The sequence below is a fragment of the Triturus cristatus genome, chromosome 7 (genome assembly GCF_964204655.1).
Source record: "Triturus cristatus chromosome 7, aTriCri1.1, whole genome shotgun sequence".
Classification (NCBI taxonomy): domain Eukaryota; kingdom Metazoa; phylum Chordata; class Amphibia; order Caudata; family Salamandridae; genus Triturus; species Triturus cristatus.
In genome coordinates, this window is record NC_140590.1 from 1,513,164,348 (window position 1) to 1,513,191,197 (window position 26,850).

Sequence of the window (26,850 nt, forward strand, 5' to 3'; positions counted from 1 at the left end):
CTGTTCAAAATGATGTCCCTTCCCAGGTTCCTCTATGCACTCCAGAACTCCTTCGACGTTATCCCAGTGGCCTACTTTCGGGAGGTGGAGAGCCTGCAGAGGAGACTGGTGTGGGACGGGCGGGCGCGTATTGCTCTTGCTAAGCTTACTCTCCCCTGGTACGACGGGGGCATCGCGCTTCCTGACATTCGCAGGTACTATTGGGCCTCGCAGCTATCGGCCATTAACCATGCCACGTATGCGCCTGGCTTGAATCCGGCGTATGAGATGGACAAGTTCCTGCTTCCCGGCGGGAACTATAACAGGGCACTTTACTCCCGCTCGGCTGGCCGGACCCTTACGGGTCCTACTAAGATTGCGGTGCGGACCTGGAGGGCTGCCACTGCGGCCACGGGCTGGAGTGAGCGACTAACATGTGCTACTCCTTTGTTTGCCTCCGACCGCCTGGGCAGCCTCTGGACTACGAAGGGGTTTGACCAGTGGGATACGATTGGTATCAGCAAAGTGGGAGACCTGTGGCATAAGGGCACGGTTAAGACTTTCGCGGTGCTCCAGGCCGAATACGAGCTTACGGACAGGGAGTTCTTCCGCTATGCCCAGGTTCGACACGCCCTGCTCTCGGTCTTTGGGGAGGGGACCAAGATCCCGGTTTCCTCGCCCCTCGAGGACCGCATACTTGATGGACATGTCCCTGACAGTACTATTTCTTTAACTTATAAAAAACTGATTAATCATCGGGCTGACCTCTTTGTGCGCCTCCGGGAGGCTTGGACGGGGGATGGGGTGGAATTGGACGACGAGGACTGGCAGTCAGCACTGTCGTCCCCCAAGGAGGTCGCCATTCCAGCCCGTCTCCGGTTGGTACAGCTTAAGATTCTTCACCGGGTGTATGTGACGGGTCCTCGCTTGGTCTCGATGGGATTTTCCGACGACGGGCTCTGTAAGCGGGGTTGTGGGCTCAGCGCCACCTTTCTCCATATCCTGTGGGAGTGCCGCGAGGTGGCGGACTACTGGCGCCGGGTCCATACGGTTATGGGACAGGTCACTGGGGTTGTGCTGCTGCCGGAGGTGCGTCGCTGTGTCCTGAATGTGTGGGAGCCCAATGATTACAGCGCGGCTCAGACTCGGTGGGCGGCCCTGGGGAACATGATTGCCAAGAGAGATATAGCGCAGCTTTGGGGCGCCCAACGGCCGCCCACCGTGTCAGTGTGGAAGGAGAATATGGACTGGTGTATGTTCAGGGAGAAGACTGTGTATGTGGCCCGTGGTAAGCCGGGGGCATGGGGTAGAATCTGGGGGCAATGGAATGCGTATCGCGGGGGTATCTGTACGCCCCCCCTGGTGGACACCGATATCGCCATGTCCCCCTGACCCTTGATGGTTCCTGGCACCTTTTGGAATAACTACATATGGACGTTCATCTCCCTTGACCCCCCCCCCCCAGTCCCCAGCCTCCCGGTACTCCTTCCTTTTGCCGGCTGCTTAATGGTCTGCACTGGAGTTCCCCGGAGGAAGCCTGACCCGCACTGTTTGCCCTTATGCCTCGCCTTTTGTTTTTCTTTTAGTTTTTGTGTCTGTTGGACTTAAGTCTCCTGTTCCTTTAGAACTATCCGGAGCCACTACGGGGCTGCGCCCCGGGACTTGACTGCAGCCTTGATCCATGTATATCTCATTCTGTACCTAGCGGCCGGCCCTGGTGGTTGTAGGCCCGTGCTTGTAACCGAATTATTGTTCAATAAAAATTTTATAAAAAAAAAAAAAAAAAAAAAAAAAACAACACCTAACATTTATTAGTATTGAGTTGTAAACAGTTGGCGGTCATCCACTCGGCGACTGCCGAGAGGTCACCCTGAAATTTCCTGGCGTCCTGCTCGGGGTCACTCGAGAGGGCCACCACCAGCTGAGTGTCGTCGGCATAGGAAACCATGGTCAACCCTCTGCTCCTGGCAACCTCCGCCAAAGGTTGAACATAAAGATTAAAGAGCAGGGGGCTCCAGGACGAGCCCTGTGGGACCCCCTGATCAATAGGAAAGGTACCAGAGGCAAAAGGGGGGGCGACTACCTGAAACAAAACGTCCTATCGGCCAGGAAGGAGGACAGCCATCTAAGATCTAACCCAGAGACCCCAGCCTAAGATAGGCGTTTCAGCAGGATGACATGAGACACAGTGTCAAACGCGGCACTGAGGTCCAGAAGGATCAGCGCCGCCGTCTGCCCTGCGTCTAAGGCCACCCACAGATGTTCAGTTACGGCCAGAAGTGCTGACTCGGTACTATGACCGGGTCGAAAGCCATTTTTGAGACAGGTCAAATCTCCGATGTTCAGTAAGAAAATCCTTGAGGAGAGAGGTAATATAGACCTCAGTGATTTTCGCAACCCAAGGTAACAGGGAGATGGGACAAAAGCTTTCTGGTTTACGGAGGTCTAAGGAGGGTTTCTTGAGCAGCGGAAGAACCCTGGCCTGTTTCCAGGCCCTGGGCACAACTGCCTCACTCAAAGACCCATTGATCACTGCTTCCAAAGGGTGGATAATAGTAGATAAAATTATTTTAAATTGATCAGGCTTCAGAGGGTCAGCAGGAGAGCTTGATTTAACCTTGGCACAGAGTGTCAATAACAGTTCTTGTGTTATGGGAGGAAAGGTTTCAAGGACCCCAGAAATAGGTTTGCCAGAGGTCTCAGCAGGGCCTATAGGGACCATAGGAAAGTTTTTATAAATATCCTCGACTTTCTTAATGAAGAAGTTGGCCAATTCTCCGCACTGCGAGTCAGAAGTAATCCCTGAGCCTACAACGTCCTTCTGAGTTGTGAGCCCCGTCAATATGGAGAAGATGGTCTTGGCCGGGTTAGAGCTACCCTTGATCTGCTCAGAATAGAAAGCGGCACGTTCAACATGAAGTGCCCTATGATAGCACTTAATAGCCGCGCGATAGAGAACCTTAGAAGAAGGGTCAAAGTCCCGTCGCCAGACTCTCTCCAACTTCTTACAAAGCTTATGTAGGTCAGCCAATTTTGCATTATACCAGGGGTTAGGTTTGTTAAACCGATTCCTAGACCTAGCAGGAATAAAGACATTCAGCGGTCGCAAAATCCAATCGGAAAAGGTAGAATAGGCCTCATTAGGGTCAGCCGGAATGACCGGAGAGGTGGCTGCAAGATGACTTTGAAAATGTTCCCAGCTCAGTTTATGCCAAGGGCGCTTGACAGACGAGGTGCCGACTGATTTGCGTGCTGGCAAAATATCATCGATCACCATGGTGACTAAGTAGTGGTCAGACCAATCTATAGGATCCGGAGCAAGGACCTCAAGAGACGGTATGTTAGTGAAAACGGGGTCAAGTAGGTGCCCAGCCACATGGGTGGGGCCGGGGACCCGTTGCACAAGCTGACAAGCCATGAGGTCAGCTAGAAAAGATAACACAGTAGGAGGAGAATCATTTTCTAAGTGCAAATTAAGATCGCCTATGACAGAAAAATTAGAAGCGTTGACTGCTAAATTGCTAACTATCTCAGGCAGGGCAGCTCGGAACTCTATGGACGGACCTGGGGGGCGGTAAATCAATAGTCCTGACATCGTGTAATTACAATTAAAGGTTATTTTAAAAGGAGCACATTCACAATCAGCAACAGTCTGTTTGGTAAAAGTGCAAGGAAACTTAGTTTTAAGGATAACTGCAATGCCACCTCCTCTCCTAGGTCTGTTAAGAGTATAAATCGTATAGTCTTCTGGAAGAGCGAGTACCTGCTCCGTCACCGTATCCTCTGAGAGCCAGGTCTCAGTGAGAAACAAAACATCAGGAGACCTGTCCTCCAAGAGGTAGTGAACATCAGGAAAATGTTTAACAAGCGAACGAAAGTTAAGCGAGCAGACCAGCACAGAAGAACGGGAAGAGGAGTTGCTGGTTTTGCCCGAGGTTAGGGAAGAGAAGCCACAGCGCCAACACCCGAGAACGGGCCCTCTAAATCGACCAGCCGAGGTAGGGAACTCTTCGTTACAAGCCTCCTGATTGTGAACAGCTCAGACTGTGAGTAAGCATACCCAGTTCTAGGCAAACTGGTGGTGTATCCGGCGTTCAGCGACAGTCCGGCGCAGACGTGTTTGCCTTTGGCGCGCCTCTGGCGCTTCTTGCGCCCCCGCTGTGCGCTTCCGCTGCGCGGCCGGGCACCTATGGCGGATTTTAAGTCAGCCCCCAGGAAGCGGAAGTGAGGGGAGGGGGGAGGAGCCATGTCCCTCTAACGTGATCGGCAACCCACCGAACCCGGAACTGGAGTACCGGGCAATGGAGCAGAAAGATGTGTAGGAGGAGTAATGCGTGCCGGTGAGCCTCTTTTTGATGGTGTATCAGCAAGTGCGCAGCATGTAAACCAGCAAGTAAATATAATAAACTATTTTCTTAGCAGCTTCAGTTAAAATCCTAACAGTAATTATAACAAAATAATAGCCTACTATTCAGCGTAGCGCCCTCAGTAGCCTATGACTTTCAGCAGCTGAAGGTTGGCTGTTCTTCCTCCGTGACAGGTGCTGGACATGCTCCTCTACGTGGGTAGTCAGGGACGGGGTCTGCCACTTTTGTGAGGATGGGGGACTTTCTCGCACCTGTTCCAACCCCAAAATCCGATGGGCTTTCTCAAGATTTTGCACCACATGCTTCTTGCCGTTCCAGACAAAGATAAGGTGGAACGGATGCCCCCGTTTTATATTTGACTCCTTTCTCACTGAGGAATGTGGTGGCCGGCTTTAGTGCTCTGTTCCGTTGCAGAGCGATGAGGGGGAGGTTGTGGTAAATGCAAACTTAAGTCCTTTCGAAGATGACCGACCCCCCCCCCTTGGTCTCATTGTGCACATTATCATTTCTTTCTGGTGATAGTGGGGTAGACATGTCAATGTATCCTGGATCCCAGCGGCATTTGAGGGTCGGTCTGCTCTGTGGGTGCTCTCAGACGATTTCCTTTTTGGCGAGTTCTGGTGCTATGTGGTGAAAGAGACAAAGAGATACTCTTCTAGTTTTCCAGAGTCTACCTGTAGCGGGACCCCTCTGATTCGAATGTTGAATCTGTGTGACCTGTTCTCCAGGTGGAATTGGAGATCTGCATTTTGGCCAAGGAGCTGTGTCCGCTCACATCGATTAGCTTGAGCGCATCTTCTTTTGTATCACCACTCTGTTCTGAGGCGTCATTCTGGTGCCCCATATCTGCCATCTCACGTCGGACGTCTTTGATATCCATGGCTACTTCCTGCTTAAGGGCTGCTATGTCATCTCGCAGCGTGAGGAAAGGGTTTCCATGAACCCACGGGTAACTGGGGCATTGTCATCCGTGCAGCTCTCCTGAGGTACAGTGAAGGGGGTTCTCTGAGGAGATGCAGGGTCTCGGGCCCGGTTAGCTCTCCTAGTGGCAGATTTAGAAATCATGTGAAATCATGTGCTTAATAGTATCGTCCTTTTTTCTCTGGTGCACTTCCATGGCCGCTTCTTTTCCCCGGAAGGGGAAGCGGCAAAGGGGGAGGTAGGGCGCTCTTTGAGGAGGACAATCAGAGGCCCAAGCACGGATGGTACCTAGACATCCTAGGCAATGGGGGAACTTCTCATGGGGGATCGCTTAACTGACACCCCAGATGTTGGATGCAGATGTCTCGGGGCAGTCTCAAATCCAGCGTCACACTTGCTGCTAGTTTTGTGCAGACACATCTACTCCTTGATAAGTTTGAGCTCACCAGTTCTGCTCGATGTTGGTGCCTGGTAGGCCTCACTGCGCCTCCACTCCCCTCTTGGCTGATATCAGGGATACTTGCCCTAGCACCGAAGGCTGTATGTAGGGGCTGTGGTACATACCCCATTTTAATCTGCTACAGTTCGTCATGCATGCTGTTTCTGCTGAAGTCTCCACACCCACCTGGTATAGGATCACAGCAGTGCGTCCTCTCAGTCTGTCCCGCATTGCCCACATGTGTCACCAGTCTGGCTGCAGTAGTTTGAGGGGTTCATCAGCCAGTGATGGCTACTTCAGGGATAGAAAGGGTGTGCAAGCGCTGACTGCACACCCACCTCCCGTTATGTGGCCTCCAGGCCAGTCACCGCTCCAATGGCCATTGGCACTCACAGCCACCTTTGGCTGCCATTTTTTTACACGTTCGTGGCCCAGCGGCCACCTGCTCACTAAGATGCGGGCTTCGCAACGATGGGGTGCGACTCCAGCAGCCCAGACTCCACAATGCCAGCATACAGGGAACCTCCCTCGACTGGATCTGCTCTTTCCTCACCGGCCAAAGAATCAGACTCAAACTTGTCTAGTCATCTGAGATCTAAACTTTCTTGTGCATTTGTTTTTATAAATGTACCCTTCTGCTCTACCTCTTAAAATAATGATGGAGCAGTTAATAAAATCTGAAGGTAGTAATGGTGGCGAAGTGGACAAATAGCAAGTTGGCTCAGTGACTTAAGTGCTCACCGCGAACATCTTGCTGACATTCCTCTCTTCTGCAAGATGATTACATGGGGACTAAAGGTCAGCGTGAAGGAAGTTTGTATGACACCACAGCATCACTCATCGCCACAACAGCATCACTCATCGCCACCACAGCATCACTCATCGCCACCACAGCATCACTCATCGCCACCACAGCATCACTCATCGCCACCACAGCATCACTCATCGCCACCACAGCATCACTCAGCGCCACCACAGCATCACTCAGCGCCACCACAGCATCACTCAGCGCCACCACAGCATCACTCGGCGCCACCACAGCATCACTCGGCGCCACCACAGCATCACTCGGCGCCACCACAGCATCACTCGGCGCCACCACAGCATCACTCGGCGCCACCACAGCATCACTCGGCGCCACCACAGCATCACTCGGCGCCACCACAGCATCACTCGGCGCCACCACAGCATCACTCGGCGCCACCACAGCATCACTCGGCGCCACCACAGCATCACTCGGCGCCACCACAGCATCACTCGGCGCCACCACAGCATCACTCGGCGCCACCACAGCATCACTTGGCGCCACCACAGCATCACTCGGCGCCACCACAGCATCATTCGGGGCCACAACAATATCACTCAGCACCACCACAGCATCACTTGGGGCCACCACAGCATCACTCGGGGCCACCACAGCATCACTCGGGGCCACCACAGCATCACTCGGGGCCACCACAGCATCACTCGGGGCCACCACAGCATCACTCGGGGCCACCACAGCATCACTCGGGGCCACCACAGCATCACTCGGGGCCACCACAGCATCACTCGGGGCCACCACAGCATCACTCGGGGCCACCACAGCATCACTCGGGGCCACCACAGCATCACTCGGGGCCACCACAGCATCACTCGGGGCCACCACAGCATCACTCGGGGCCACCACAGCATCACTCGGGGCCACCACAGCATCACTCGGGGCCACCACAGCATCACTCGGGGCCACCACAGCATCACTCGGGGCCACCACAGCATCACTCGGGGCCACCACAGCATCACTCGGGGCCACCACAGCATCACTCGGGGCCACCACAGCATCACTCGGGGCCACCACAGCATCACTCGGGGCCACCACAGCATCACTCGGGGCCACCACAGCATCACTCGGGGCCACCACAGCATCACTCGGGGCCACCACAGCATCACTCGGGGCCACCACAGCATCACTCGGGGCCACCACAGCATCACTCGGGGCCACCACAGCATCACTCGGGGCCACCACAGCATCACTCGGGGCCACCACAGCATCACTCGGGGCCACCACAGCATCACTCGGGGCCACCACAGCATCACTCGGGGCCACCACAGCATCACTCGGGGCCACCACAGCATCACTCGGGGCCACCACAGCATCACTCGGGGCCACCACAGCATCACTCGGGGCCACCACAGCATCACTCGGGGCCACCACAGCATCACTCGGGGCCACCACAGCATCACTCGGGGCCACCACAGCATCACTCGGGGCCACCACAGCATCACTCGGGGCCACCACAGCATCACTCGGGGCCACCACAGCATCACTCGGGGCCACCACAGCATCACTCGGGGCCACCACAGCATCACTCGGGGCCACCACAGCATCACTCGGGGCCACCACAGCATCACTCGGGGCCACCACAGCATCACTCGGGGCCACCACAGCATCACTCGGGGCCACCACAGCATCACTCGGGGCCACCACAGCATCACTCGGGGCCACCACAGCATCACTCGGGGCCACCACAGCATCACTCGGGGCCACCACAGCATCACTCGGGGCCACCACAGCATCACTCGGGGCCACCACAGCATCACTCGGGGCCACCACAGCATCACTCGGGGCCACCACAGCATCACTCGGGGCCACCACAGCATCACTCGGGGCCACCACAGCATCACTCGGGGCCACCACAGCATCACTCGGGGCCACCACAGCATCACTCGGGGCCACCACAGCATCACTCGGGGCCACCACAGCATCACTCGGGGCCACCACAGCATCACTCGGGGCCACCACAGCATCACTCGGGGCCACCACAGCATCACTCGGGGCCACCACAGCATCACTCGGGGCCACCACAGCATCACTCGGGGCCACCACAGCATCACTCGGGGCCACCACAGCATCACTCGGGGCCACCACAGCATCACTCGGGGCCACCACAGCATCACTCGGGGCCACCACAGCATCACTCGGGGCCACCACAGCATCACTCGGGGCCACCACAGCATCACTCGGGGCCACCACAGCATCACTCGGGGCCACCACAGCATCACTCGGGGCCACCACAGCATCACTCGGGGCCACCACAGCATCACTCGGGGCCACCACAGCATCACTCGGGGCCACCACAGCATCACTCGGGGCCACCACAGCATCACTCGGGGCCACCACAGCATCACTCGGGGCCACCACAGCATCACTCGGGGCCACCACAGCATCACTCGGGGCCACCACAGCATCACTCAGCACCACCACAGCATCCCTCAGCATCACCACAGCAACACTACCACAACATCACTCAGTGCCACAACAATATCACTCAGCACCACCACAGCATCACTTGGCGCCACATCTGTATCACTCAGCATCGCCTTTGCACTAGTACACCACCACATCATCATCACTCAGCAAGACCTGAGCATCACCTCAGCATCACTCAGGGCCACCACAACATCACTCGGCGCCACCACTGCATCACTCGGCGCCACCACTGCATCACTCGGCGCCACCACTGCATCACTCGGCGCCACCACAGCATCACTCGGCGCCACCACAGCATCACTCGGCGCCACCACAGCATCACTCGGCGCCACCACAGCATCACTCGGCGCCACCACAGCATCACTCGGCGCCACCACAGCATCACTCGGCGCCACCACAGCATCACTCGGCGCCACCACAGCATCACTCGGCGCCACCACAGCATCACTCGGCGCCACCACAGCATCATTTGACGCCACCACAGCATCACTCAGCGTCACCACAGCATCACTCAGCGTCACCTTTGCACTAGTACACCACCACATCATCATCACTCAGCAAGACCTAAGTATCATTCAGCATCACCTCAGCATCGTCTCCGCACCAGTCACCACCACCACTACCAACTCAGAACCACCTCAGCCTGCTCTCGGAATCTGGCATCTGTTGATTCTCCCCTAGCGTCTGGCCGCTGCTAGTGTTATAATACAGGTACTAGTTCCCAACCTTCAACCTCCGATTGTTTATGCCCCCTCAAAAAAAGCTTTAACAAACAACCATTGGAATAGGCAGAAACAAGTTGCCGGCATTACAAGAACAAAGAAAACTGAGGAAATTTTTTATTGTAAATACTTTTTTTAATATGGTCATTCAGTTGTACATAATGCCTTCTTGGTCATATATAAGGTAACAATAATGCTTCTCACACTTTTTTATTATAACTTTTCAGCATGCTGCACAGCAGCCACACTTCTCTACAGTACAGCTTGAAGACATTGGCAAAGTCAATAGCTCTGGCTAAACTCTTATAAGGACCCAAAGGCGAGACCTTTTGGCTATGCCAATGCTTGTTATTCCCAGTGTGTGGTCATCAAGGCTGCGATTCATGGGCCTCGCAGCTCTCCCGAGCCACGGATGGTTTCAAATATCTCGGGATATATGCCTCTCCGTGCCCTAAAGTTTCCTGTGCACACAATATCACCCCACTGTTAACGGGCCTTAAGAATGAAACGACAATAGGTCCTCTCTCCCCCTTTACCTCTATGGGCGGTCAGCCATCTTCAAGATGGTTTCCCTGCCTCGGATCTTATACCACCTCTAAAACTTCCCATACCCTATCCCTCGCTCATGGTTTGCGCAAATCACTGCCTTACAAAACAAATTCCTCTGGAATGGCGGGGCAGTTTGTGTTGCGCTCCGTACCTGTATACAGTCTACGTACTGTGGGGGAATAGAAGCAGCTTATATATACTCCTACTATGTAGCGTCTCATATCCTCGTAGTGAACGAATGGTGGTATAATTCACTTACAGATCCGGCCTATGCAATAGAGCAGGCTGCAATGGAGCAGGTCCCTCTTCTACATTTATTATATAGTTCTGAACGTTTAGAACATTTACCGCCTTCGGGCAGAGTGGTCATACAGTTATGGAGAGCCAAGACCAGACAGATGGGGTGGAAGGGGAAACTTACCCAGCAAACTCCCCTATGGCAGGCTACACACCTTCGATCAGTGGCCGCCTTGGCCGGGTTTCGGGGATGGGACCTGGTGGGGATCTCGACCCTTGGGGATGTGCTACAGGGCACCACATTAAAATCATTCCAACAACTGCAGGCTGAATTTGACCTACATAAGTCACAATTCTACAAATGTTTCCAGCTCCGCCATGCGCTCATTCCCCGGATCCGCACTCTGGAGACTCTCCCCTAGTTCCAACCCTTGGAGGGCCGCCTACTAATGGGTGATCTTGGTCTCCACAAGTTTAGACAAATATACCAGACATTGACGACATACACACCCACCACCCTTGACAAGACTCGACTTGCCTGCCAGGCTGACATTCCAGAATTGACCGACGACGACTGGGCCAAGGCAATCGCCAGCCTGAGGGCTGCTGCAGTCTCCACGCTCTATTGGCTCATCCAGTTTAAATGCATACATAGGGTGTACTATACTAGGGTGCGGCTCTGGCGGATGGGTGTCATCCAGTCCCCTATCTGTTTGAGATGTAGCCGAGAGGAAGGGTCATTTATACATACAGTTTGGAGCTGCACGACTTTGCAACCCTTTTGGCGTAGGGTTCGGTCATGTCTTAATGAAGTGCTGGCATGGGAGCTTCCCCTTGACCCACGGCTTTTCTTGTTACATTCCACCAATGATATTGTGGTGAACTGTTATAAACAGCATCTGTTGTTCTTGGCCCTTACTATCGCCAAGAGGGACATTGCGCAAGGGTGGAAGGCGACATCTCCCCTGACCATAGGCAAATGGAAGACTGAGCTAGATAAATGCATGGGGGCCGAGATCGCTGTCTTCGATGCCCTGGGGCTGCCCCACGAAGCATCGTAAGATCTGGACCCGATGGACGACATATCGTGGAATCGACCTACCTCCTTTACCTGAGGCGGATCCATGAGTGGCACCCCTTGACCCCTGACATTTATCACTTTGTTATATCGTTATGGACCATTGCCGCCCTGCTGTGCTGTATACATTGAATCCGGTGTGCCATATGTCTTATTGTGGAGATCGAAAACTGTCTGCATAATGTTTATATTGTTTCACCTGCATGTTCGACAGGTACTGTTCATCAACATAAATGTTGTTGGTGCAAATAATATCCTTTATTCCTTACAGGTCGTTGTGGGGCTTGTGCCCCTCATAATGCAAAATAACCCAATAAAATTTGTTATTTAAAAAAAAAAATGCAATAGGTCTCGCCTGTCATTAAGTTAAAACCATTTGCATTGCTATAAAATACCATTAGCAAAGCAAATGGCTTTAACTTAATCAAAGGCGACACCTATTGCATTTTCAAAGCTTGTTCTCTTTGAATTGATTGGTAAGTTGTCTTTTGTCCTGCTGGAGTACATGGCTTTCTATATACCCATCACAATCTATTTAGTTAATTAGGAAGCAGTGTCAGCTTATGAGGGTGTGTGATATTAAAACAGTTTTTTTTTTGCGGATGGTTCTAGTATTTCATTACATGTTTTTCTTTAAACCATTCTGCTCCCTTTATGTTCGCATTGATGCACAAAATATGTTCAACCTCCCCTGATCACATTAAAAGAGTCAGCAAAGACTGAGGTTAATTTCCTGTGTAAATAGACCCTGAGATGGTAACTATTATAATCTGTCTTACTTTTGTTTCCAGTGTCACATACAAGTTTGAAGTTGAATTTGATAAAAAATCATACATCATTTCAAAGACGGCAAGAAGCAACATTTTAATATTTATTTTTAATTTATTTATTTAAGAATTCGATTTCCCAATTTGAATCACTATTAAGCTCTTTAGTTCAACTAGAGGTGAAAACATGCCGCAAATTCGGCTAGATTCCGAATTGTATGTTAATTATCTGTTGTCTTAATTTAGACATTACCTTATCAGTACAGGCAATTTTTAGTGATTTGTCACTGTACAGTGGGAAGGGGTTTGCAAAAATGCAATTATTAAGCTACATAGATGTACCTGGGAGCTTAAAAGAATCTACGCAGATGTGCTTTATACATGTAACTGCAAATTACATGGCAAGGTATTTGATAAAATTCATAACAAATGAAATATCACTATAGTCAATTCCCCATTGGCTCGCCATGGTTGACAGAAACTCAGACATCTCTGCAATTAACTTTAACCCCTTCAGTGCCCATGACGAGCTGGACTCGTCATGGGCCGCGGTGGCGCTGTGCCTATGACGAGCTCGGCCGGCACTGGGCGGGGAAAGGGGCGGGCACTGAAGGGGTTAAAGTCATTAGGATCTGACCGATTTGAAATTGCTATGACAATGACAAACAGTGAGCCTATTGATCTACCTGTCAATAAACTAAAATAAAATTTCCTGTTAATATGAGAGGCTTTTTAAAGTTTCAAGTCTACTTTTCAGAAGATTATACTTTGTGTATATTTATGTATTGTGTTTGAACCATACAGCAACCAGTCATTAATGCCAAAATTAATTGCATGGATAAATTCATAAGGAAATCCCTTATCCGTACAAATTCTTAAAATATGCTTTAGTTTATCATTCGTGTTGTTTTTTAAATATTTCAATGTTGTATTATTTCACGTGTTGTTTGGTTTATAATTTTGAACTGTAAGTTTCAATTACTGTCAATATTATCTTTTGAATTCTTTCTTAATACTAACCTTTTGTTCCTCTGGCTTAGGTTGATAAAAATGCTGAACTGGTTGCCCAGTGGTACTACTGCTCACTAAGTCAGGAAGCGTTAAAGAAACCGATTGTAGCCTGTGAACTGGGCAGGTATGGGTGTTTGCTATTCATGAAGATTGTTTAGTTTAAAGTAATGTGTGATTCATTGTGTCTGCTGTAATACAATGTAACCATGATTGTCAATATTCTCAGGCTCTACAACAAAGATGCCATCCTTGAGTATTTGTTGGACAAGTCTCCTGATAAACCAATAGCAGAGGTTGCAGCACATATTAAGAGCATTAAGGTGAGGCCCTCATAATAATGATGCCAACTTTTATAGTGTGACCATACAATATGGATGGATAGATTGCTAGATGTAGTGGAGACATCCTAAGCACTGCACTGTAATTGGTTCAAGGAATCGTAAGTTTGTCTTGACTGATTATTAGACACCTTGATCTTGGGAAACCTCATTATAGGTCTTGTCTAAAGACTGCTTTAGTGTCTACCAGCTTTATCTGATCACAAGCATTTATAAAATATAGACTTCTCTCTGCTACCAAAAAACAGTGGTAACAAAGCTTAAAAACCACTGAAATTCGCCAGTTATGATTAGTGAATCTAACCTTAACTCTGACCTCTTCATGCATACACAGCATCACCAATGATATGTTTGGTGACATCATTGATAATCACTGGTTATTCGCAAACAAACGTGTTTGAGATATCATGTTTGTAAATCTGTTATTAAGTTTTACAATAGTCAGGATTAATTTACAAAGTTTTCAAAATAGATATCTAATATGATCTTGTATCGAAGGACAAATAGTTAATACAAAGAGGAGAACCACTCCTTTGACAGCAAAGTCGCCAATAAAGCGAACCAGCTATAGAAAATTCATATAAAAGAGAAAGGAGACAAGTGGATAATAGAATTGTTCATGCTCAAGGTCATCAGGCTCACCAAACTGGATGCTAGACTAAAAGCATTCTCTGTTCACAAGGTACCTTCACTTATACAAGACACAAGCCTCTGTTAATCTCTAGACTTCATTAACAATGGTTGGAACCAATCACTCCGATAGGGGCCTCAGCTCTCCTCAAATAGATTGCATCGATTGTTTATCTTTAGGCTTTCCTGTTTTCAGTTTCTATTTTTGGTAAATTCTGGTGGTGTTTTTTCAGTGTTTTCCAGTGATTTCAATACCTCAAAAAAACAGTGCTTTTCAGTGGTTACTCATTTTCGCGCCATAAAAAACGACTGAGACAGTGTTTTACCGGTGTTTATGGAACGCTTTGCTGTTATTATTGCTTGCTTTCTTCGTCAGGCCCCAGCCATGGTAAGGACCACACTGTATGACTGGATAAGAGGGCGATCATGATGTGTGCTGAAGAGATGAATGCCAGAATGTCACCATCTGACCAGACCAAGCAGTGTATATAGGTACAAACTACAGAGAATCGTTTGTGGCAGCCAGCAACGTCTCACAGTTCGGATCATTTTTCATAATTTCCCCTACAATATCACTGGGAGCTTCGGACGACATGATTTACAAGTGTTCATATGTGCCACCATAGCATAATACAAAGTTACACATTCGATGAGCAGAACAGAAAGTGTATTTAGAAAGTGTATTTTCACCCCGAAGAGCAAGAGCACCATAGTGCTGAATAACTGAAGGTTCCAGTTCATCTTATAAACACAAGATTTTTTTGAGATGCCTTCGGTTCTTCACAAAACCTCTAACCAAACAAATTTGATGAAGGAAAAGCATGATAGACAATAGGGATTCCGGGACTCCCATCAACCTGAGGGATTTCCACAACAAATGTCTGGGACCTAGACAATGATCTCCTCAGTTTAACAAACGCTAGATATATTTTAATGTATTTCCAGAAAATCCGAGAAAGCCTGAAGACCTGGTCAACTGTGCTAGTGTTACGCCTGAAAACAGCCTGTCATCCATTGTTCCAGTTGATTAAGAAACTGCCTAGGGAAAATCTACTGCAGATTGTCCAATAAACGGATGGGCCTGTAATTACTTAGGATGCCCCTATCCCCCTTTTAAAAGAAAAAAATATGTTAGCACTAATCATTTCATCACGGAAACAAACGTAAATAAACAACATGGTTTCCCCCTGTTAATTTTTTTTTTTGCAATTTAACAAGTGAGACCTCAACCCATGAAGCTCTTCCACAGCTCATGAGAATAACGACAACACTGTGTGCTTGTGTGTTTGTATCGCTAACCAAGCCGAGTGATTCAAAAGGTTAAACGCCTTAAGTATCAGGCAAGTGACACTTCCCGGGCGCCCTCTGTGCGAGCCTTCAGGGAGAATTCCTCTTCATTACTACCTCCTCCTGACCCCAGACTCTGCAACACACTCACTCCCTTACAGGCTTGATTATCCACTACTTCTCTCCAGTGCACCTTATCTCACAGCTGACCTTGGTCCCCAGCCCCATATCAGGCACCATCAGGCTCCACTTTCATTTTTCCCGGTAAAAACATTAGTAAAATCACCTTCAAACTTAAAACATTGAATATAGCGGTAAATATAATTAGCAGACACTTTAAAGTATGTTCCACAGTAGCCCCTATGACCAGACTGCTAATTAAATAAACAGAAAGGCCATGACAGGGCCGGCTTCAGCGCTGATGCGAAAGTCTTTTTTGGCGCCGCACCAATAACCTCTTTCTCCGTAAATACCTTTACTACCACCTTCCAACAGTGCCCCTCATCCCTCCACGGCCCCTCTATTGACCTCTTCCTCGGATTCCCTCACTGCCACCTTCCACCAGTGCCCCTCATTTCTCTGTAGGCCCTCCCCCTCATGACCTTCTCCTTAGAATCCCTCACTACCACCCTCCAGCAGTGCACCTCATCTCTCCGTAGCTTCCCCTTCCACCCCATGACCTCTTCCTCAGATTCCCTCACTGCCACCCTTCAACAGTGCCCCTCATCGCTCCATAGCCACTCCCACTACCTCCTCCTCGGATTCCCTCCCTGCCACCCTACTCATATCAGTGTAGTGTGTGTCAGTACTTTACACTACGCACACATTATACAGAGACAACGAATCATACAAGTATGTAAATTAGTCTACAGGGAATGTCACATAAGCCAATGAGGATTACAAGGTGTATGAATCACATGTCATCCATACTGGTGGGCAGTAGATTTTAAGAGGGTTTGGTCTGGAGAAGCACAAACTCAGGATTTAAAGAGTACTCCAGTGGTTAGGGGATGCCTTTACTGATAAAAATGTATATCTGCCCAAAGATACTCATTTTAGCAACATTAGAATGATGAAAGACTGAGGAAGTTCTAACTATATCACAAAATAAAAAAAGCGAAGTTCTAACTATACCATTCAGGTTTGCATGCAGCTCTTTGATGACAGTTCATTGGTCACTGTCCTATGTTAGGATTGTAACTTCTGAACTGCAAGTAACACAAGGATCTCTGTCACAATGACAGTAACCCACTGAGCTTCCACATAAACTGCAGTTCGTCTGCATTTAAAAACTACTAACTGACAAATGATTGCTCTCCAGCAGGATCATTAATCCCTAGCGTTATCTGGGCATCTTTTATTGTCTTATTGTTGTCCTGCATCGGCCATGATAAGGATAAAAAACTGTTTAAATGAAGCAGACACGAGGTATGTGTCCTGCTGAGCCTGTGTAGATTTATAAAAGAAAAACAACTAGTAACACACTCTTACCTACTCCGTGAGTCAAACTTTGTGTCACAGCCTGATGTGATACACAGCTGCAGGGGTCAGGAAAGGTGAATAGGAATAAACAAACTTCTTTTCTCCTGCACTGCATAGAAAAAGAAATATCCACGCAGCAGGAGAGTAGGCAAAGGTTACCACGGCCAAAGAAAGGTTTTGTCGCCTTTCGTCATGTGGAGATGAAGAGTGAAAAAATAAACAAAGCCTCGTTTACATGTAAATGGTCTTTTAAAGACCTGTGAAGTACTCCGGTGCGGCTTCGATAATCTCAAAAACTGTCTGTGTGTGGGCACCCGGGAGGCTGTCTCGGCTGACACACACCACTTGTGCTCTGCGCGCCTGCCTTCAAGCCCTCACTGCGAGGGCCAAGGCTCCTGTTTGGGTGGCTAGAACCGGGCCTGATTACAATGCGGGCACAGGTTTTAAAGGCATATCCACACGTGCACGAATGCAAGCATCGCAACCAGTTACAGTAAGCACCGATAGGCCAGCGCGCACACATAGGCACGATTTTATAACCTGCACTCGTATTGAAACTCATAAGCATGATTGCACCTCGAAATATCATGCATATAGTATCATAACACGGTTGGCGCACATTGTGGTTTTCACGGCAAAAGTTGAAATTTGGTGCCGGTATTTTTCACTTTTATTGTTTACTTTTTTACCGAGAGGGACACGCTTACACAAGGTTGTTTATTTGAGCTTTTCTGAAGCACTCAGTTTGGTTAGCGATTCGAATACACAAGCGCACAGTGATTGTCATTGTTCTCATGAGTTGTGGCAGTGTATCACAAGTTGACGTCCCCCTCGTTAAATGACACTATTTCTTTTAATGTGGAAACCAAGTCTTTTATTTCCGTATGTTCCCATTATGATCAGTGCTATAAACACATTTTTTCTATGTTGTAGTTACCCCCGATTGTACTGCTTTGGCTCCCTCAAGTGGCCAAAAGGTGCAAATGGCCAAGTAGTGAATCCAATTTGAAAAATTCAGCGATACTCGGGTTAAACCGGGTCAGCTGATTTGCAATCGGTAGGGTCATCTCGGGTAGAGTCGGTTAAAACCGAAATCCGGACAGCCTATTTATCTTATAGGTTAGCCTTTAGTACATGGCCCTAGTCATCATGGGATATTTCTATCCCTGTATCTTGGGTGAAGAAGCTGACTTTCAGTGTTGTAGTATGCACAGAGTGGACACTGCAAGGGCGAGTTGAGCCACCATTTGCAGTAATTGTTAATGCCCACTATGTACTTGGTGTCGTGGAGAGGTAGAAGTTCCAAGGTTGGAGTTAGGATAGACAGCTAGTTGTCTTTATATGAGCCCATATATAGTCTCAGAGAACATGAATCATCTCTCCAACTGGGTGAGAAAATTTTCAGCACTGTGGGGTTGATGAAAGTTTGGCCCTGCGTAACTTATATGGTGACCAATGCCAACGTTGAATGATTATGAAATAACTACATTTGAATCTGGCCTCCCTTAATGCCCTATCATGGTGACTACGTAGTTCCCCCACTCATCATCCCCATATGTCTTTTGTATCCACATTTGCCATCTGAGCCACAGTAGTTTCCTGTAGACTTGAAATACAGCTCTTCTATAAGAGGCTCCTGACACAAGTTTTTATAACATCTCCATTGTGCTATATAGCTGTGCCATGTGGAGAATGTTAGGTCAATCATGCTTTTGTAAAATTTACTTTGTCAAGCATTACTTAAGTTGAACCTCGCACCAGTAGTGGGAAGAATTCAAGGTACATTTTTCCTGCAGCTCAATGAATGTTCTAGAGCAGCTGTCTGATACCAGATGTGTGATTGATTTGATAAACTTCTGTTTCCTATGCTGACGACACACAGCTGATCCTCTTCCTCACTGACAAACCTACAGCGACTAAGAGCAACTTCCACAACGGGATGGAGGCAGTAGCCTCCTGGATGAAGAAGAACTGCCTAAATCTCAACTCTGACAAAACCAAAGCCCTCATCCTGACCTCCACTCCCTCTGTTTGGGACGACTCCTGGTGGGCATCAGCACTCGGGGGGGGGCGGGGGGGGGCATGCCCACCGACCACGCACACACCCTTGGCATCATCCTCGACTCCTCACTCTCTCTGAACTGCCAAATCAACGCTGTATCGTCCTCCTGCTTCCACATGCTCCGCCTACTCCAAATGATCTTCAAATAGATCCCCACTGAGTCCAGGAGAACTGTCCACAAAGCACTCATCAGCAGCACGCTCGACTGCAGCAACGTACTCTATGCCCACATGACCCAAAAACTCCAAAAGAAATTGCAGTGCATCCAGAACGCCTCTGCCAGACTTATCCCGGACATTCCCCGCCGAAACCACATCTCCAGTCACCTGAGAGACCTCTACTGGCTCCTGATCAACAAAAGAATCCCCTTCAACCTCCTCACGCATACCTACAAAGCACTGCACAATACTGGACCCAAATACCTCAACCACTGCCTCTCCTACACACCAACCAGACAACTCCTCTCTGCCCATCTGCCCCTGGCCACTATCCCATGGTTCCGCAGGACATTGGCTGGAGGAAGATCCTTCCTTCTCCTACCTCGTTGCAAAGACCTGGAACTCCCTACCACTGCACCTCAGGCAGTCAGCATTACTGCGTCAATTCAGAAGGACCTCGGACCTGGTTCTTTGACTGAACTGCATTCCGCCCCTAGCACCTTGAGACCATTACAGGTGAGTAGTTGCGCTGTATAAGAACCTTGATTGATTAATTGGTTGATTCCCTCAGAGGCCAGTTAAGCGTTTGCTGTTTGGTGTGCAGGTCTACATTGTGTTATAGGGGAGCTTGCATGTGTTGGAAGACATTTTGTTTGACAATCTTATGGCAACTAACTATATCTTGATTAAGTTCACTAGAACTGGATTTTCCTCTGCCAAGTCTTTCCCAACTTGGTATTTGTAGCTTATCTGAGGACCTTTTGATCATTTCTGTATGCCTCTTTCCATCACCACCTTGTTTGGTAGCTCTAGTTTGCTGCAGAAGTGATAGGTCAGCTGGGACAAATGCTGTGTGGCATGAGGAAGCTTGCTGTTCTGTAAATGTAGGTCTCTGGATGATGTGGCTGCATTAATCTTAGATATGGTCAATCTCGGTGTGTGGCACTCCCAGGGGTATCATGCCAAATACATAGTTCAAGGCAAACACAAGTAGATGATGGCCGAAGTGCTGAAACTTTTCAGACACTCACCCCCAGTCACAGATCTGAGTTGAATCCATCATCATTCTTTAGCTCACTTTGCCACCCCAGTTTGGACCTAGCCATATACACATCAGTCTTGACCCTGTGCCTCATGGGGACATTCCAAACTGCCAGGCCAGGTCCTCACTGGACCGGAAACAAGCATCCTGGGACCGATTTCGGGGTAACACCCCTCGTCAGCCAGGCTAGCTTGAATCCAGTGGCAAAGTGAGCAAGGGACCCTCGTATGGGCATACCCTGCCAAATTGGAGCGAACAAAGCAAACACAAGGAGATGATGGACGGAGTGCTGAAACTTTTCAGACACTCACCCCCAGTCACAGATCTGGGTTGAATCCATCATCATTCTTTAGCTTACTTCGCCACCCCAGATTGGACTCAGCCAGATACAAATCAGCCTTGACCCTGTGCCTCATGAGAACAGTCCAGCCCGAACTGCCAGGCCAGGTCCTCCCTTGACGGGAACAAGCATTGTTCAACCATGGGGCGCCCACCATTTTAACTGTTTGTATACTACCCCATAGGGAAAGTTGTCATTTGTTCTCTAAATCTTTTTGCATTTGATCTTGCAGTATTCTTAAGTTGTTGCAGCACATCCTGGTTATCTATCCAAGTGTTTAGTTTTAGTTTGGACCAGTTGAAATGGATAACCTCTGACAGAGCATGCAGTTGTGTTTTTCATCTTGGGCATTGCCTCACTCGAAGCCCAGTTAATTTTGTCACCTCAGAACTGAGGAAACTCATTAATAATCTCCATCAGTTTCAGCACTGAAGTATGGTTCTAGGGTAGGGACATCAGGATGTTTGAGATTATCTGCCCAAACCCCTGATGTCACCTTAAGCTTGAATGTCGATGGCTAAGTGTTCTGCACCTGACTGGAAGAGCAGTGGTGACAGAGGGCACCCCTGTCTGATAACTCTTCGAATTATTATATCTGTAGGCAAGAAGCTGTTGCAGTTCACTACTGCTGTGGGCTGTTAATATAACTACTTTGCCAATGAAATAAACAGTATCCAGACCCTTTTTGTTCATGCTGCAGTACAAGTAGCCCCAATCCACACTTGTCGAAAGCCTTTTCGGCATCTAGGGAAAGGGACACCTTTTCGTAACTTTTACTTCATGATTTACAAAGCAGTTTTAAAGGAGTACGCATATGATTTATCGTGCCAGGTCCTCGTGCCAGCTCCTCCTGCGACAGTTCTCCTGTCCAGCTTGCCCTCAGTCCACTGCCTGTCTGCCTGCTACCCTCCCTCTGTGTGTGTGTCCTCTGCTCGTTTCTTGATCTGTTTTGCCTTTTCTGCTCATTATTCTGCCCCCGGTTTTGCCTTTTTCTGCTAGTTTCCTTACCATCTGTTTTGATTTCCTGCTCATTTTTCTACCCTCCATTTTGCCTTTTATGCTGGCTTTTTTGCCCTCTGTTTTGCCCTCTTCTGCTCTATTTTGCCTTTTATGCTAGTTTTCCTGCGCTCCGTTTTACCTTTTTATGCTAGTTTTTCTGCCCTCTGTTTTGTCTTTTTCTGCTTTTCTTCCCTCCTCCTGCCGTTTCCTCAAGATTTTTTCGCAGGGGGATTTGACACGACCGAGACCTTGCACTGCAGTGCTCAGATACCCCCCAAGGATGATGGTACTCTACAAATGCTTATTAATTGATTGATTTATGGATGAGCATCCCCATACAAATCCAGCCTGATTGTTGTGCATGAAAGCTGAAATATTGTGTTATGCCAGTTGACAAACACCTTAACAAGGATCTTCCTCTTATAATTATTTAGCGATGTAGTTCTGTAATTCCCGCAGTTTAGTGTGTCTCTGACTGGTTTAGCAGTTAAGGAGATATGCATCTTGTTGAACGAAGCATTCAAGCCATCTGTCCAAGCAGAGGTACAGTAAGCATGGCTGACTGCTTGTAAGATTCAAGAGGGAGGCCATCCCCTCTGGTGGCTTTCCTAATTGGCATTCTTTTGATTGCCTCTGTAATTTCCTTCTCATGTCTATCACTATTCATGTCCTCAGATTTGTTGCAAGTTGCAGAATCGTCAGTCAGACAAGAAAGGTGTGTTCTAGCATATCGTCCATTTCTGCTTCAGCTGTATATATCTGAGAGTAGAATTTTCCGAAATTCATTGTAATCTCTATGGGGCAGGTGAGGTTTCCCCTTGCCCTTTGCTCCTCCTCAGCAGTGATGTAACGATAGTCCCAGCAACCTCTGTTATACATGGGCCCGAGCTCCTGGGTGCCCCCTTCAGCACTGTGCATGGGCCCCTGGCCTGAGAGCTACTGACTGGGTCCGGGAGCTACGCCACTGCTTCTCAGCCTGCATTGAGGAACATTATTTTTGCAATCTGATTGTTTCTGCCTCTAAAGTATTTTGTGTTTCTGTTTACTGTCTCTCATCAGTTGCCCCCCATGTAAAATGTATCAACTGCCTACATGGTCTTGTGTGAGGTTGCCAAACTGTCGTTGAAGTCTATATATTACTTGAATTGGCTCAATTTCCATTTTTCCTGAGGTAGCCAATGTCCCAAGGTATCTATCCACCAGGTCTTAGTTTTGGATTTTATGATCCATATGTACAGATGAAGACTCAGTGGAGTGTGGTCTGGGCTAGAACTGGTACCGATTTCACATGATACAATCTTTGGGAGAATGCTGGAGTGGGTCAGTCAGTAATCTATTGTGTCAGTTCCATGAGGACAGGACAAAACTATGAACACCCTATCTTCAGGATGTTAAAGCCTCCATGGTTCCACAAGAGAAGTGGTCCTTTAGCAATTTCTGATGATGACACCTGTCATAGTTGTTCCGGATATCTGGAGGAGGTGTGGGGGGTGGGGGACAGCTAACCAGTACTAGATTGGTTTGTTGTCTGGTTCAAATCCCCTCCAGTGATGACAGGTGTACAACCAAGTTCTGTCAACAGTCTACTCTGATTAAAGAGAGCCTGATTTTGTATCATAGGAAACCTATTTAGATTCTATTTCAAAAGGGTTTCCTTGTATTAGTAGCTTGGCAAACACATATCTGCTATCGGGTCACTCTAGGGTTTCTGTATTTTGGCAGGGAGGTTTTTATGGATCAGTATGGCCACACCGTCTTTCCTACATAGTAACTGTTGAGAGCCAAATGTGTCGTCCATGTTGTCTATACTGGAGGCTGCTGTCACCTGCCCCACTCATTCTCATTTAAGTTTGTCTGCTTCCTGCTGCGAGATGTGAGTCTCTTGCAGCAGTTCAATATCTGTTTCCTTGGATACTAGATAGCTAAGCACTTTTTCTCTATAATGTAGTTCGTAAGGCCATTTTCTATCAATGACCAGAGTATTAGATTCCCGATTATATGGGTTAGCTCTGGAGGATGCAGTAGAGTGGAGTAGTAGTAAATTGACTTATAGGGATATCCAGATCTTGTCAGCAGGGGGTGCAGCGTTTAACAGTCAAGGTTATGTTCTGGAGCAGATCTATATAATTGGTATTCTGTAGTGAGTGGCGCTTGTAGGGGCAAGAACTGTTAATAGGAAAGTATCTTTTAACGAGGCAGTCACTGGCATTTGGATTATTATAAAATGTACAAGGGAGAGCCTGCCTTCTAGAATTCTGACATCCTCTCCATAATGTCTTGCCCTTCTATTTCCCTTGGAAACCGAGCACTGTGATACTTATTGGCAGTGACATGGATGATAGTTAATGAACGGATGGTCTACAATGTTGTTCACTCAATTGCATGGTGACTGTTGGGATGGAAAAGTACTCTGCGTTTTTATGGACTTATACCCCTGCCTGGAGTGCCCAACTGTACTGTTGCCTGAATCCCTAATGCATATTTTAGTGGTCTCAGGCCAACACTGATCATGCATATGCGCCATGACATAGGCCTGTCTCACGGATTGCGGTCTTGTTGGACTGGGAGAGGTGACCAAATCGCTACCCTTATAGTTGTGGAAGGCTACTGCCTTCACCAGGAGTTAAGCAGCACGAGCTCGGTGCTAGCAGCACACTGTGTAGTAACCTGTCACTGGATTGAGGCCGGCAGGCAGGCTTACTCACCTTTTTAAACTTCCGCTGTTGTGTGCTTAACTGGTCCTTGCCTGCATTAGTTAGGCGTAACGTGCTGCATTGTGCATAAGTGATCACTGCGCTGGATGTGTGGTTGCCTGGGTAGGGTACAGTACAGACAGAGAGCAGTGCTGTGCAGTACATACATGGTGAGTGCAATTAATGGGTGGATGCATACCTGCAATGGATACATTACATGAGAGCTGTAGTGCTATATAGTGCGTGTGCAGTGGAAGCATGTGCTAGTTGTATGTATGCTTGTGAGAAGTACAGTATATGAAGGGTGAAGTGTTGTGCAGCATGTAAATGGCAAATGTGTGTGCTGGCAGTGTGTGTTTGCAAGTAGCTCACCAGCTCACCATGGCACAATACAGAAAGGCTACAGTACTGAGCTGTGCTCACATAATGAGTGTGTGGGCTGAATGAATGCATGTCTGTCTGTGATGGCACAATGCATGGAGATAATAGTACTGGATAAATGTATGTGCTATGGCCATACACTGAGTGCAAGTGTGCCTTTAATAGTACATTACATGGCGGAGCCTGGGTTCCATTTTGGGAAGCCCAGGCTTGCTTGGTGAAGACTTGAGGAGTAGAGGAATTCCTCCACCCCCATCCCCCCCCCACCCCCCCCTCCCCCCCCAACCAATTTGTTTTATTGCTGTATTCCTGCAAGCTATTTGGGCCACACTGGAGAAGGGAGAGAGAGAGAGACTTCCTCTGTACACTTTAAAGGATGCTCTTTGATCGAGTTGAAGATCACAAAGAGAGAGCCTGGACACATCTTAGGAAGGCAATGAGTCTGATAAGGAAATCCTAAAGAGAAGGGCTGTGAGCCGAGGATTAATCGTATGATATACATATTACTGTGGCTGACATCCAGGTTTGAACTCTCATCACTCCCTGTGTTGTGGGACTATCTGCTTCAGAGTCTCTCCTTCTGTGACAGACAGCCTTTCAAGAGGAAGAAGAGAGATCAGTGTACACTTGAAAAGAAGCAGAACCATAACATAAAACTCCAAAGACGCAAACGCTAAATTATATTTAGTGTTTGGAAATGGTCTATAAGAAGTTGAGGTTGAGACCCCAAAATGTGTCATCTACCAAGCAGCAAGATGGGATATGTGAGGGGGGGAAGCTCTGCAAAACTTCTGCCTGTGACCAGGGCTGGGTGGCAAGGCCAGCCAGTCTCCATGCTTGGTAAGGGGATATCACCCAGGTAAACCAAGACCACCTGCTCTGGACCCCGGAGCACCAGCACCTGCCTGCTTGCCAAGACCAATGTGCCCTGTAAGAAAGAGGAGAACGTTGGAGGGAGTGAGATCCAGTGGGGTGCCCAGCCGGGTGGACACCCGGTGCGGGGTGTGAGGAGACTGCTGCTGCACTGATCAGTTCATTGCCTGTGTGCAGATTCCAGTCGGTGACTCCCATATGCCAGGAGGGAGCTTCTGTAAAGATGGCCATTAGCAGAGTGAAGTGCGGACAAGTGAAGCCATATGGCTCAAGTGGCAGCGATCCTCATATGCCAGGATAGGCCGCCATGAAAGTTAATGCTCGATCAGATAGGCCTAGAGCCCCGACCTCCAGGGGAAATGATATTGTGTATGTATATATATATATAACTGACTGTACACTGAAAGCACTATCGAGTGTTTTGACAAGAATGATGCATGAGGCAGAACCCATTAGGGTAATATTTTAACGCAAAGACTACAAGTCCCAGCAAACCTTAAGCCAAATAAAGGGCGTGATATGTTATGTAGAGACTTGTTTTCCCGCGTATCTGTCCGTTGCATACCAGCCCCGTGAGCAAGGAGCAGGAGCTCCGAAACGCGTTGGGGAAAGGCAAGGGAAATGTTCAGTGACACGATGTTTTTTGCCTGAATAAAGGATTCTTCAAAGGTAGGATCCGCCTGCTGTTGTGTGCGTCTTCGCATGTGGACATCTCGTTGTGGGGATATATATATATATATATATATATATATATATATATATATATATATATATATATATATATATATATATATATATATATATATATATATATTACCTACTGGCGGTCGCCAGTAGGTAGTTATAGTTAGGACCACGTTTCCATAGGAAAACCTCAACATTCTATTTTGAATAACTTTGGCGCCGGTCGACGAATCCTCGCGAATTTCTCAAAATAGGTGGGGCGCTACGCTCCGCTCCTACCCTGAAAGTCTCGGGGGGATTCGTCAAGCGGGGGCTGAGATAAAAGGGGGGTCCCAAAACGCGTTTTTCCCATGCATTTTTCCATAGGACCTTTAGAACGAGCTACAGCCCGAACGGCTGAACAGAATTACTAGAAATTTGGCAGAGAGGTAGTCCCTAGGTCAAGGAAGTGCCTTTTGTAGGTTTGGTGTAAATCTGTTCAGTAGATTCTGAGAAAATAGCCTTTAAATCAATATATATATCTGAGCCCGCTTACGGTACGCTTACCGTACGCTTACCGTA

General features: G+C 48.3%; 1 protein-coding gene across 1 annotated transcript in view; it reads left to right on the plus strand.

The window, feature by feature from the left end:
• RTF2 (replication termination factor 2) overlaps positions 1–26,850 on the plus strand; it is a 399,848-nt gene that overhangs the window by 10,492 nt on the left and 362,506 nt on the right. Inside the window, exons 2-3 of the mRNA XM_085619275.1 lie at positions 13,350–13,444; positions 13,547–13,640. Of these exons, the coding sequence (XP_085475401.1) occupies positions 13,350–13,444; positions 13,547–13,640 (189 nt within the window). The remainder of the gene's footprint in view (positions 1–13,349; positions 13,445–13,546; positions 13,641–26,850) is intronic.